The sequence below is a fragment of the Cervus elaphus genome, chromosome X (assembly GCF_910594005.1).
Source record: "Cervus elaphus chromosome X, mCerEla1.1, whole genome shotgun sequence".
Lineage (NCBI taxonomy): Eukaryota > Metazoa > Chordata > Mammalia > Artiodactyla > Cervidae > Cervus > Cervus elaphus.
Window position 1 is genome coordinate 100,403,400 of NC_057848.1, and position 13,259 is coordinate 100,416,658.

General features: G+C 34.7%; 1 protein-coding gene across 9 annotated transcripts in view; it reads left to right on the forward strand.

Annotated features, from left to right (window-relative positions):
- Positions 1 to 7,640, forward strand: part of RPS6KA6 (ribosomal protein S6 kinase A6) — a 241,360-nt gene extending 233,720 nt beyond the window's left edge. For all 9 annotated transcript variants that reach the window (XM_043897083.1, XM_043897076.1, XM_043897075.1 and 6 more), the window contains 2 exons: positions 3,468 to 3,608; positions 4,877 to 7,640. In XM_043897083.1, coding sequence (XP_043753018.1) covers positions 3,468 to 3,608; positions 4,877 to 5,002 — 267 coding nt within the window. In that variant the 3' untranslated portion in view covers positions 5,003 to 7,640. The remainder of the gene's footprint in view (positions 1 to 3,467; positions 3,609 to 4,876) is intronic.
- Positions 7,641 to 13,259: the final 5,619 nt, after the last annotated feature.

A 13,259-nucleotide genomic window follows, 5' to 3' on the forward strand; every position in this document is an offset into this window, starting at 1 on the left:
TATATTGTCACTCCTGGTTTGCAGGATCTGCTGAAAAGTCAACTGAAAGTCTTATGTGAATTCCCTTGTATATAACTAGTTGCTTTTCTCTTGCCACATTTAAGATTCTCCATCTATAATTTTGCCATTTTAGTTATTGTGAGGCTTGGTGAAAGTCTCTCTTGGTTCACCTTGTTTTGGACTCTGTTTCTTCCTGGTCCTAGGTGTCCATTTACATTTCCAGGGAGGGGACATTCTCAGCTATTATTTTTTCAAATAAATTCTCTGTGCCTTTCTCTCTTCTCATTCCAGGACCCATATGATGCATATATTATTACTCTTGGTATTGTTCCAAAAAGTTATCCTCATTTCTTAAATTCCTTTTTTTCTGTTCAGCTTAGGTGGTTTCCATTATTCTGTCTTTCAGTTCACTTATCTGTTTCTCTGTATCATGTGATGTATTCTTGGTTCCTTCTAGTTTATTTTTCCAGTTATTGTATTCTTCAGTTCCATTTGGTTCTTCTTTATATTTTGTAACTCTTTGTTAGACTTCTTGTCATGTTCATCCATTATTCTCCCATGTTCATCGAGCATTTTTATGATCATTACCTTGAATTCTTTGTTGGATAGATTGCTCTCCTCTACTCTGTTTAGTTCTTCTGAGTTTTATCTTGTTCTTTGGTTTGGAGCATATTCCTTTGTCTCCTCATTTTGCCCAGTTGTCTGTATCTGTTTGTATTTGTTAAGTAGGTCAGTTATGTTTGCTCATCTTCACAAAATGGAATTACATAGCAGATAGCCTATGGTGCCAATCAGCATACTCCAGTCCATTCACCAGAGCTATATATCCTACACATGACCCATATGTATGCTGTGTGGGTTCTTCTCTTATTATAAAAACAACCTACTCTGGGCATACTGGTGGCCAGGCTGGCTTCCAGTCCAGTTGGCTGCCAGGCCCTGTGTCATGTGGTTGTTGCTGGCCCACTGTTGAGCAGAGCTCAGTCCTGGCATGACTGGCTCTTCAGCCCCAGTGGTCCTGGAGCTGGTGCTGGCTTGCTAGTGGGTGGTACCAGGGGCCAGGGTGGCTGTCTGCAGGACCTGGGGAAACCTAGGACTGGCACCCCACCACTGGTGGGCAGGGTCATATCTCAGGGCAGCTTGATGCATAGGGCAGCCTATTGGGCTTTTATTTTTGTCTTTGTTTCATTATATGTAACAAGCCTTCTTCTTAGCTTTTAAAGTTTTCTCTGTCTTGGGTTTTGAGCAATTTGGTTTGATGTTCCTTGATGTAATTTTCTTTATTTCTTGTACTTGGGGTTCATTTAGCTTCTTAGATCTGTGGGTTCATAGTTTCCATAAAATTTGGTAATTTTATTGGCATTAATTCTTCAAACATTCTTTTCTTCCCTTTTACTTTCTGAGACTCCAATTGTGTTTGTGTACTTTTTCAGTTGAAGTTGTCCCATAGCTCACTGATGCTCTGCTCTTTTGCTTTTTTGTTCCATACTTTTTTATAGTGTCTATTGCTGTGTCTTTACCAATCTTTTTACCTGCCATAATAAATTTGCCTTTAATCTTATTTGGTCCATTTTTTTGGTCTCACATTTTAGTTTCATTTGTTTTATACCTTCTATGTCTCTCTACTTAACTTCTGAACATATATGTCAGCTGTGGGTCAATTTTGACTGATTTTTTTTTTTCATTAAGCATTCTATTTTCTTTCTCTTATATGCCTTATAATTTTGGGTAAGAAGCATAACATAGTGAATTTTACCTTGGTGAGTGCTAAATGCTTTTGAATTACTAATCTTTAACTGTTTTCTGGACCACAGTTAAATTAGGGGAAACAATGTGTTACTTCTGGGTTTTCCTTTTAAGATATTTTAGGCAGGACTAGAGCAGTGTTTAACCTAGGAGTAGTCACCACTACTCAAGCAGGTTTCTTTCAGTTTCTCTAACAAATACTTCATGAATTTGAGGTTTTCCAGTCTGACTGGCGGGAATAGGCACTATACCTCACCTTACATGGACTCCCTTTTCCCTCTAATCCTTGCATATGCTTCTCCCCATGACTTCTGTTTTGTTTGGTTGTTGTTGTTGTTGTTTTTAACCACATATGGTTTGCAGTGAAAACACTTGAAAGAGACCCCCACAAGGATTCTCTCTCTGCCCCTGATTCCCACTTCTGTCTCTTTAACACAGGGAATCTGCCAGGCTCTACCTGAGTTTTCCTTACCTACCTGATATCCTGAAAACTCTTTTCATGATTCTAAGCTTGAGCAATCATAGGGCTTACTTGATTTGTTTCCCATCTTTTAGGGATTACTTTTCTTCATTGCCTAATATCTGATCTCTTGAAAACTATTGTTTCTTACATTTTATGGGTTTTTTTTGGAGGTGCTGAGTTTCAGGCGGGGGTTGGGGGTGAATTCAGTTCCTAGTTTTACATCTTGGCCAGAATCAGAAGTCCTTAGAACTTTAATCATTTTTATAATTTTCACTTACGTCTGTTTTATTTATATAATTCACTGTTGTATTCTTTTTAATATTATTTTAAATTTATTTCTGTTCATACATTCTTTTTCAAATAGTTTTTTGATTGGTTGCTCTACTCCTTTACATTGTTTCAATCAGTTACACTATTCTTCACATTCTGGTATTACTACATAGTCTTTAGTTTCTCATTGCTTCTGCTATTGATAGTAATTTAGCAAATGCTTTTGTTTCTATTTTAGAAGATGCTTGTTAAGGAGACTTGAATTCTCCTTTCTATGATAGATGCTTATGGAGATTGTTTAATTTTAAATGTTATATCTTTTAATAGATTTAAAATTCTATTTTACTGAGATTATATTACAGAAGTTTATATTACAGCATAGAGAAAATAAGCATGTTCACATTTACTTTGATGAAAAACTTATGATATTCTGACTACTGCTATGTTAACAGTAAGCTGCTCACCTTGTATTTATGTTTTGCTTTCTTTATTATTTTATACAGAAAACCATCAGTTACTGAGTATATTATCAACATGAGACTCTCCCTTCTATGAATTTGTGTCTATATACAGATAACCTTGTACTTTCGGGCCCAGATTGCCAGCAAAGATCAATAGTTCCTTTATCCTCTTGATTGTCTAGTGAAGTCCAGTATAGCTCCTGCTGCTTTACATTTTCCTTCTCCCTTACTGATCACATTCCACTTCCACTAAGTTGATATTTCTTGATTTTAGAATGATAAATAAGTATATGCTATGTTTTTAAAAGTATGTTTCAACATTCTCTTTTAACAGTTAACTGTGCAGTTATATGGAAATTTTTCCCCTAATGACAGGTCAAATTAAACAGATTCCAAAACTGTCAATATTTTCATGTTTTGAGGAAATGGGAAATTATGTATTTTACTAAAACCTTTAATGATATGTAGTATGTGGTTTCTTGTATGTATGTATGTATATATATATTTTTTTTTCCATTTTAATTTAGGATTTGCTTTCTCATATGCTACATATGGACCCACAGCAGCGGTACACTACAGAGCAAGTATTGAAACACTCATGGATAACCCACAGAGATCAGTTGCCAGATGATCAGCCAAATAGAAATAGGACATCACATGTTGTTAAGGTAAAACCAATGTACTTTTAAGCATCTTCTAAATGCTATGCCTTGCATGCCATTCAATGATGACACATATAATTACTTTATAGTCTTTATTTTTAACGTATATTTATAGATTCTTTCGGCTTGCTTTTTAAAATAACAGCCTTCTTTACGTACAGCCTTACTGATGATACATAAAATTTTCTTAATTATATTTGGTTTGCTTTAAGACACACTGGGGCTTGGTACAGACTAAATTCAGGTTTCATATGAGAAAAAAAAAGATGTCTGTTGGTTCCTAAATTAATAGCCATTGGTGCAAGTTTACATACTTCTAGACAGTGAGCCTAGATTTTGAAGCTTAGTGGTTTATCCATTTATCTGTTAATGGATACTAAGGTGTGTTTTCATATCTTAGCCATTTTGAATATTGTTAGAATGATCATGGGAGTGCAAATTTATCTGAGAATAAAGAAATTTTGGGTGGGGGTGTGTATGTATGGAATATGTTATATATAATGGAATATTGTTCAACTTTTTAAAAGGAGATCTTTGTCATTTGCCACAACAGAGATGAACCCAAAGACATTATGCTAAGTGAAATACTGTAGACCTGGAAAGAAAAAACATACATCATCTCTCTTATATGTGGAATCTAAAAAAAAAAAAAACAAATATGTGAAAGCAGAGAGTAGAACAGTGGTTACCAGTAGACAGGGAGAAGTTCGAAATGGGGAGATATTGGTCAAGGTATACAAAGTTACAGTTATGTAGCATGAGTAAGGCTAGAGGTCTAGTGTGAAACCTGATGTTAAGTACAGGTAATAAATAAACTACTGAATGCTGGAAATTTGCTAAGAGTAGTTTCCAGGTACTCTTATCACACACAAAAATGGTAACTATGTGAAGAGGACATATATTAAATTAACTTGACTGTAGTAGTCATTTTACTGTGTATCTCAAGATAACATGTTGTATGCCTTAAATATATACAATTCCTATGAAAAATAAATTTAAAAAGATATTTAAAAACAAATTTTATGAGTTTTGAAAGACTGAAAAAATAATACATTTTAATGTTTTAAAAATTTGTAAGAAGCATATTTATTGAAACAAAAATATATAAGTAGTCAGATGTTAACCAAAGGAGCATCAATGTAAGTATTATGGATTCTCAATTACTTTCCTGGGGGAAAAAGTTCTATTCTAGTTAAATTTTTCATGATACAATGTGGAAGTTTTCTTACCTTCAGAGATTGTTATTCAATTTGTAATATTTCTCATTATTTTAGGGAACAGTGGTCGCCACATATTCAGCCCTGACTCACAAGACTTTTCAACCAGTCCTAGAGCCTGTTGCTGCTTCAAGCTTAGCTCAGCGACGAAGCATGAAAAAGCGAACATCAACTGGCCTTTGAAAGTTTTAGGGTTCCTCAGCCAAACTGGATGAAGAAAAGATTAAATGTGTGGCTTTTTGTCTAATTGTATATCAAAGGCATTGTTTTCTACTACATTACTTGAATATTCTGATTAAGCTTCCTTTGTTTAAGGGGGAGTGAGATAAAAAAAAAACATATATAGGTCCACAATTTTCATACTATGTTGCTTTTCAGTGTTGTCCAAGTATTTATTTAAGTATATAATTTGTGTCTACAAAGTCCTACCAACTTCTCTACATACTAACTTCTACAGTTTCTTTCAGATTTCTGATTATGTAAAATAATGTATTGGGGAATCATTACCAACAGTCAAGATGCAAGTATAATAGTATAATACCAAACAATGTCAGTATTTTTTAACATTAGGTCCTAAAAGGTTAGACATCTATTTTTTTTTAAGGAAAGCAAAAAAGAAATCATAGAATCTTGTCATTATGTGTAAACTCCATTCATTTGACTCTCTGTAGTTACTAAAATGTAAACATAGTTTGGGGCCAGAGCAAAAATCATTTGTGCTCATATGTGAAATCCTAATATGGTCGATGCCAAAGTTTTTACAGAAGAATTAAATCATAGATAATGTGTGCCGACAGACCTGTATATTGTCCATAAATGGCCTCATCTAGAAATAAAGGCTTCTGTAAATTTTACATTGAATGGAATTGTAGTACAAGTGAAGAAATTTTAGCCAAAGGTATTATATTGGTATTATAATCTACTAAATAGGTCATAGTTAAGCCTTTGAAAATAAAGTATATGGTGTTGGCACTACCTTGATGTTATGTAAACTGACTTTGAAGTTAATCAATTGGATTTAATTATCATCTGTCCTTTTATAATGAACTACACTCTTGTTTTTTTTTTTTTTTATTTCCCTGTGCTTTGAATTACAGAGTAGCATATTTATCTTTAATCCTATGGTTATATAGTTGAAATATTACTGTAATGAACTTGTGAGCTTAGCACACATGATATAGTTATAATGCATTTCAGTAAACTTTAGATAATACTACATAATAGTTATACTTCAAGAAGATAAACTGTCTTTTTAAATAGGAAGTAATATTAATGATATGCATAAAATTTGAACACATTTTAAAATAATATTTATAATGAAAAGATCTGGCCAAATTGGTCCTATTATTAAATTTTATGATTCAGAACCACTGCGTAGTATGTATTGTTTTCTCTAAATGATTGAATTTGAAAGAATCTTTTTGTGTTGTTGGAGAAAACACCATTACTACTACTTTAAGTACCGTTACTACTACTGCTGCTGCTACAACTACTGACAGAAAGAACTCATGAATGTAAACTTGAGGATATTACACTTTTCTTTAGTGAATATAAGTGATCTACTTATGTGTGCTTGTTTTACTGTTTACTGTGTATTTTATTTTGTTTAGTTCAGAGAGGGGTGATTACTGAGCTCTGAAGTGTACAGTTTAGGCTAGAAGACTTGTAATTTCAGTATTTAATAAAAGAAACTATACATAATTCTCTTTATAATGTAAGTGATGTATATTCCACACACAAAGGTCTGTTTCATTTGTGTGATATATAAAAGTATGTGTCCATATTTTGAGATGTCTTTTGCAATAGTTGAAAGACATTAAAGAACGTCTTAATATTACGTGGAAGATATTATTTAGAAAGACACTGAGATCATATCTTGTGGATTTCTTTGCCCCAGTTCAGCTTTTTCTTTCATTTTGCTTTATTACTAGAAGTACTTGTGTCATTATATTGACTTATTTTCCTCTTGTTTGTGCTGTAATGCCTTCTTATCAGAATTGGTATGACAAACTTAGAGATGTGATTTTGGTGTTTAACTTTTCAGAACAGAGATATCATTTCTATATATGCTTTTGTAGTAGTAGAATTAGAATAAGTAAAGTTGGAAAATGAAAATGATCACAAAATAACTTTGTCTTTACATAAGCAATAGCTTTTTTTTTAAGTAGATGATCTTAATTTTTCAGTGAGTTTGCTCAAAAAGGTTGTGTCATACACTCCTTTCATGAAAGGAACATGGTCAGAAATAAGCAACAAACAGCATGATTCCTCATCACTCAGTGAAAGTTGAAATGGTATAAAAGATATAGATGCTAGTGGATTTTCCCAATAATTGTGAGTTTCCTTCTGGAAAATTCAAACATGGTGGCTTAACAACAGTAGTAGGGAGCAACCTTATTATAAGGGAAAGCTTCACATTACACCTTCATTCTGCAGAAGGAACCCAAGTAGGGATGCATAATCATGTCCTTTTTGGCTAGAACTCTAGAGCAACAAAAGCAGATGTGAATGGGACATTTTTCATGGGGTTTCTATAAATACTTAACCAATAAAAGCAAATCCTTTCTTTGAGACTTTAAAATACTTTGATTTCTAATGGATTCATGAACAATTATTTTATATTGCTTTTCTTTCTAGTTGATGGTTCTTGATAGTATTTATTAATAAAGTTGGAGGTTTTATTGTTGTTCTCAAAGAGAGGATATTGTAATAATATTTTTTTTTCTCAATACCAGATTTGCCCAGGTAGACTGAACAATCTGTTGTCCTAAAGTACATATTATTATGAATAAACTCAGGAAACCATTTGTATAAAAATTAATACATAGTGCTGGTATTGGTGATTTTGTGGGGAAAAATGATTTTAGTTCTTTTATGAAAATCAAACTTTAGCCTATTTTCTTAGATCCATAAATACATAAACATTTGTTGTCATTTGTTGCCTTTGATGATTAGACATAGTAAAGCATTTTGATAGCACCTCTGGTTAGCTCAAAGGGATTTTATATGTATAGGCAACTGGAAACTTTAAGAACAGATGCTTGGTATTTATGATGCCTCCTCTTTGCAACATCATGTTAAAATAGTACTTTTGCAGAAACATATTTATTCTAATTGAATTGTTTTCTTAACATAAGAGACCCTTTGTATATGAAGGAAAAGAACTACTTACCTTGGCTTTAATATCAACTAGACAACTTAGGCTTTAAACTAGGCAAAATATGTCCTTGGCATTCTCTGCATTCTCTTTCTCCTGGCTTTCCAGCTTCCACATGCAATCTTACTTGAGTACCTCACAGAGAACTCCATGATTAAAGCTTATTCCAGAAGGATTCTGTGCTCTTAAAGGACCTCTCACCCTTTCCCTTCCCTGAATCAGTATTTGCATTCTCACAGAGTAGCTATTTTCAGCTAAAAAAGTGAAAGGAAAATTATCTTATTAATTTATCTTTCTGGTGGCTAATAAATTATTGGCATTTTCAAGTAAGATGTCCATTAATCAAATGAGTTTCTTCTTGCTGGATGTTAAGGCAGTCTAAAAAGATGAGAATAATTTTAAAATCAATTATTATCAGGGAAGATATTTTACAGCGAGGAACTTGCACAGTGTACCCCTAGTATCAGATTATCCTAAAACAGTGGTGTTTTTTTGTGTGTATATGTTTTCTTTTTTTTTGCACAGCTCCTTCCTCACTACTTCTCAGTCTACATTTTCTCTTCAAAACTTCCAAGGTTTTTCGTCAGAGTGAACTTCACAATGAACTTCTATTACAGAATGGTGTGGAGGAGACAGTTGTCGTTCAGCTATATTTATCCATGTTCTTGTTACTCATATTACACAGTCCATATAACATATAAGTAGTCTCCCCGCAGACCCCAGTCCCTATTCCTATTTTATTGATAGCGAAGCAAGAGCACAGAAAGATTAAATGCAAATTATCAGTGCCAAGTCTCCAGATCCTTTGTATAGATTTCAGGACACAGAGAACCTATTTATCACAATGTTATTCCTCAACAAGAATGCAAACCATATTAAGTATAGATTGGTTAACTACAATTAAAATCTTTAGAACAATGTTTTTACATTCCAAAGCTTATTCGAGTATTTTTGGTATGTATCACAAAATGACTGAAAACTGAAGTTAACAAAACAATTCAATATTGTTCTATTTCCCTTCCTATTCAAGGGTGTAGTGTCACTGATAGTGATTATTTTCAAATACATTATACTCATGGGTGCATTGTTCCAGGTTTTAGTTGTAAAAGAAAATCTTAATGAAATGATGAAGCTTGATCTAAAATTCAGTTTGATTCCAAATAGCTGAAGGTGTGGTAAGTCCAAAATTATAGTCATTAAGTTCTTAGAAGTATGAAGTAAAAGACAAAGGACAATAATTTTTCAATACAGAAATTCAAGATTGCTTAATTATATAATATTCCATCAGTTCAGTTCAGTCACTCAGTCACATCCAACCCTTTGTGACCCCATCGACTGCAACACGCCAGGTTTCCCTGTCCATCACCAGCTCCTGGAGCTTGCTCAAACTCCTGTCCATTGACTTGGTTATGCCATCCAACCATCTCATCTTCTGTTGTCCCCTTTTCCTGCCTCAATCTTTCCCAGCATCAGGGTCTATTCCTCGCATCAGAGTCAGTTAGATGCATTAGGCTCACATTAGGTGGCCAAAGTATTGGAGCTTCACCTTCAGCATCAGTCCTTCCAATGAATATTCAGGATTGATTTCCTTGAAGATTGACTGGTTGAATCTCCTTGCAGTCCAAGGGACTCTCAAGAGTCTTCTCAAAAGTTCTTCTCACAGTTAAAAAACATCAATTCTTCGGTGCTCAGATTTCTTTATGGTCCAACTCTCACATCCAGATATGACTACTGGAAAACCATAGTTTTGACTATATGGATCTTTATTGGCAAAGTAATGTCTCAGCTTCTTAATTTGCTGTCTAGGTTGGTCGTAGCTTTTCTTCCAAGGAGTAAGTGTCCTTTAATTTTGAGGCTACAGTCACCATCTGCAGTGATTGTGGAGCCCAAGAAAATAAAGTCTGTCACTGTTTCCATTGTTTCCCCATCTATTTGCCATGAAGTGATAGGACAAGATGACATGATCTTAAGTTTTTCAAATGTTGAGTTTTAAGCCAACTTATTCACTCTTCTGTTTCACTTTGATCAAGAGGCTCTTTAGTTCTCTTTGCTTTCTGTCATAAGGGTGGTGTCATCTGCATATCTGAGGTGACTGATATTTCTCCCGGCAATCTGGTTTCCAGCTTGTGCTTCATCCAGCCCAGCATTTCTCATAATGTTCTTACACTACATATAAGTTAAATAAGCAGGATGAAAATATACAGCCTTGCCATAGTCCTTTCCAAATTTAGGAACCAGTCTGTTGTTCCATGTCTGGTTCTAACCGTTGCTTCTTGACCTGCATATAGGAGGAAGGTCAGGTGGTCTAGTATTCCGATCTCTTGAATAATGTTCCATAGGTCACCAGTCCAGGTTTGATGCATGAGATAGGGTGCTCAGGGCTGGTGCACTGGGATGACCCTGAGGGTTGGGATGGGGAGGGAGACGGGAGGGAGGGTCAGGATGTAAAACACATCTACACCCATGGCTGATTCATGTGAATGTACGGCAAAAACCACCACAATATTGTAAAGTAATTAGCCTCCAATTAAAAAAAAAAAAAACAGTGGAAAGAAAAAAGGGGGGGTTATATATGTATACCTATGGTAGATTCATATTGAGGTTTGACAGAAAACAGCAAAATTCTGTAAAACAATCATCCTTCAATAAAAAAATAAATTAATTACCCCCCCCAAAAAAAAGAATGTTCTACAATTTGTTCTGATTCACAAAGTCAGTGAATTTGTTATAGTCAATAAAGCAGAATTAGATGTTTATCTGGAATTCCCTTGCTTTTTCTGTGATCCAACAGATGTTGGCAGTTTGACCTCTGGTTCCTCTGCCTTTTCTAAATCCAGCTTGAACATCTGGAAGTTCTTGGTTTACATACTGTTGAAACCTCACTTGGAGAATTTTGAGCATTATTTTGCTAGCATGGGATATGACTGCAATTGTGCAGTAGTTTAAACATTCTTTGGCCTTGCCTTTCTTTGGAATTGGAATGAAAATTGACATTTACCAGTCCTGTGGCCACTGCTGAATTTTCCAAATTTGCTGGCATATTGAGTGCAGCACTTTTAACAGCATCAACTTTTAGGATGTGAATTAGTTCAGCTGGAATTCCATCACTTCCAGGAGCTTTCTTCGCAGTGATGCTTCCCAAAGCCCACTTGACTTCACACTCCAGGTTGTCTAGCTCTAGGTGAATGATCACACCATCATGGTTATCTGGGTTAGTAAGATCTTTTTGTATAGTTCTTGTGTATATTCTTGCCACCTCTTCTAAATATCTTATGCTTCTGTTAGTTCCATACATTTTCTGTCCTTTATTGTGCCTATCTTTGTATGAAATGCTCCCTGGGTATATCTAGAAATCTTTAGTCTTTTCATTCTTTGTTTTCCTCTATTTCCTTCCATTGTTCACTTAAAAAGGCTTTTTAGAACCCCCATGCTATTCTGTGCATTCAGATGGGTATATCTTCCCTTTTCTCCTTTGCCTTTAACTTCTCTTCTTTTCTCAGCTATTTGTAAGTCCTCCTAAGACAACCTTTCACCTTTTTGCTTTTCTTTTTCATGAAGATGGTTTTGATCACCGCCTCCTGTACAATGTTACTAATCTCTGTCTATAGATTTTTAGGTGCTCTGTCTATCATATATAATCCCTTGATTCTATTTGTCACTTACACTGAAAATCATAAGGGATTTGATTAGGTCATACCAGAATGGCCTAGTGGTTTGCCCTACATTCTTCAATTTTAAGTCTGAATTTTCAATAAGGAGTCCATGATCTGAGCTACAGTCAGTTCCCAGTATTTATTTATTTATTTATTTATTTATTTAATATGATTGGAGGTTAAATACTTTACATTATTGTGGTGGTTTTCCATACATTGACATGAATCAGCCACGGGTGTACAGGTGTCCCCCCATCCTGAACCACCCTCCCATCTCCCTCACCACCCCATCCCTCTGGGTTGTCCCAGACCAGCTCTGAGTGCCCTGCTTCATGTATCAAACTTGCACTGGTCATCTATTTTACATATGGTAATATATATGTTTCAATGCTATTCTTTCATATCATCCCACCTTCACCTTCTCCCACATAGTCCAAAAGTCTGTTCTTTATATCTGTGTCTCTTTTGCTGTCTTGCATATAAGGTCATTGTTATCATCTCTCTAAATTTCATATATATATATATATATAAAATAACATATATATATATACCTACCTTGATATATTGTATCAGTGTTTCTCTTTCTGACTTACTTTACTCTGTATAACAGGCTCCAGTTTTGTCCACCTCATTAGAACTGATTCAAATGTGTTCTTTTTCATAGATGAGTAATATTCCACTGTGTATATGTACCACAACTTCCCTATCCATTCATCTGCCAATGGACATCTAGGTTACTTCCATATCCTAGCTATTCTAAACAGTGCTGCAATGAACACCAGGGTACACATGTTTCTTTCAATTCTGGTTTCCTCTGTGTGAATTCTGAGCAGAGGGATTGCTGGGTTGTATGGCAGTTTTATTTCCATTTTTTAAAGGAATCTCCACAGTGTTCTTCATAGTGGCTGTACTAGTTTGCATTCACACCAGCAGTGCAGGAGGCTTCCCTTTTCTCCACACCCTCTCCAGTATTTATTGTTTGTAGACTTTTTGATGGCGGCCATTCTGACTTGCGTGAGATGGTACCTCATTGTGGTTTTGATTTGCATTTCTCTGATAATGAGTGATGTTGAGCATCTTTTCATGTGTTTGTTAGCCATCTGTATGTCTTCTTTGGAGAAATGTCTGTTTATTTCTTTGGCCCATTTTTTGATTGGGTCATTTATTTTTCTGGCATTACACTGCATGAGCTGCTTATATATTTTGGAGATTAATTCTTTTTCAGTTGTTTCATTTGCTGTTATTTTATCCCATTCCTAAGGCTGCCTTTTCACCTTACCTATAGTTTCCTTCATTATGCAAAAGCTTTTAAGTTTAGTTAGGTCCTATTGTTTATTTTTGTTTCTATTTCCTTTACTCCAGCAGGTGGATCATAGAGTATCTTGCTGTTTTATGTCAGATTGTTCTGCCTCTATTTACCTCTAGGAGTTTTATAGTTTCTGGTCTTCCATTTAGATCTTTAATCCATTTTGAGTTTATTTTTGTGTATGGTGTTAGAAAGTGATCTAGTTTCATTTTTTTTTTTTTTTACAGGTGATTGACCAGTGTTCCCAAAACCTCTTGTTAAAGAGATCATCTTTTCTGCATTGTATATTTTTGATTCCTTTGTCAAAGATAAGGTGTCCATAGG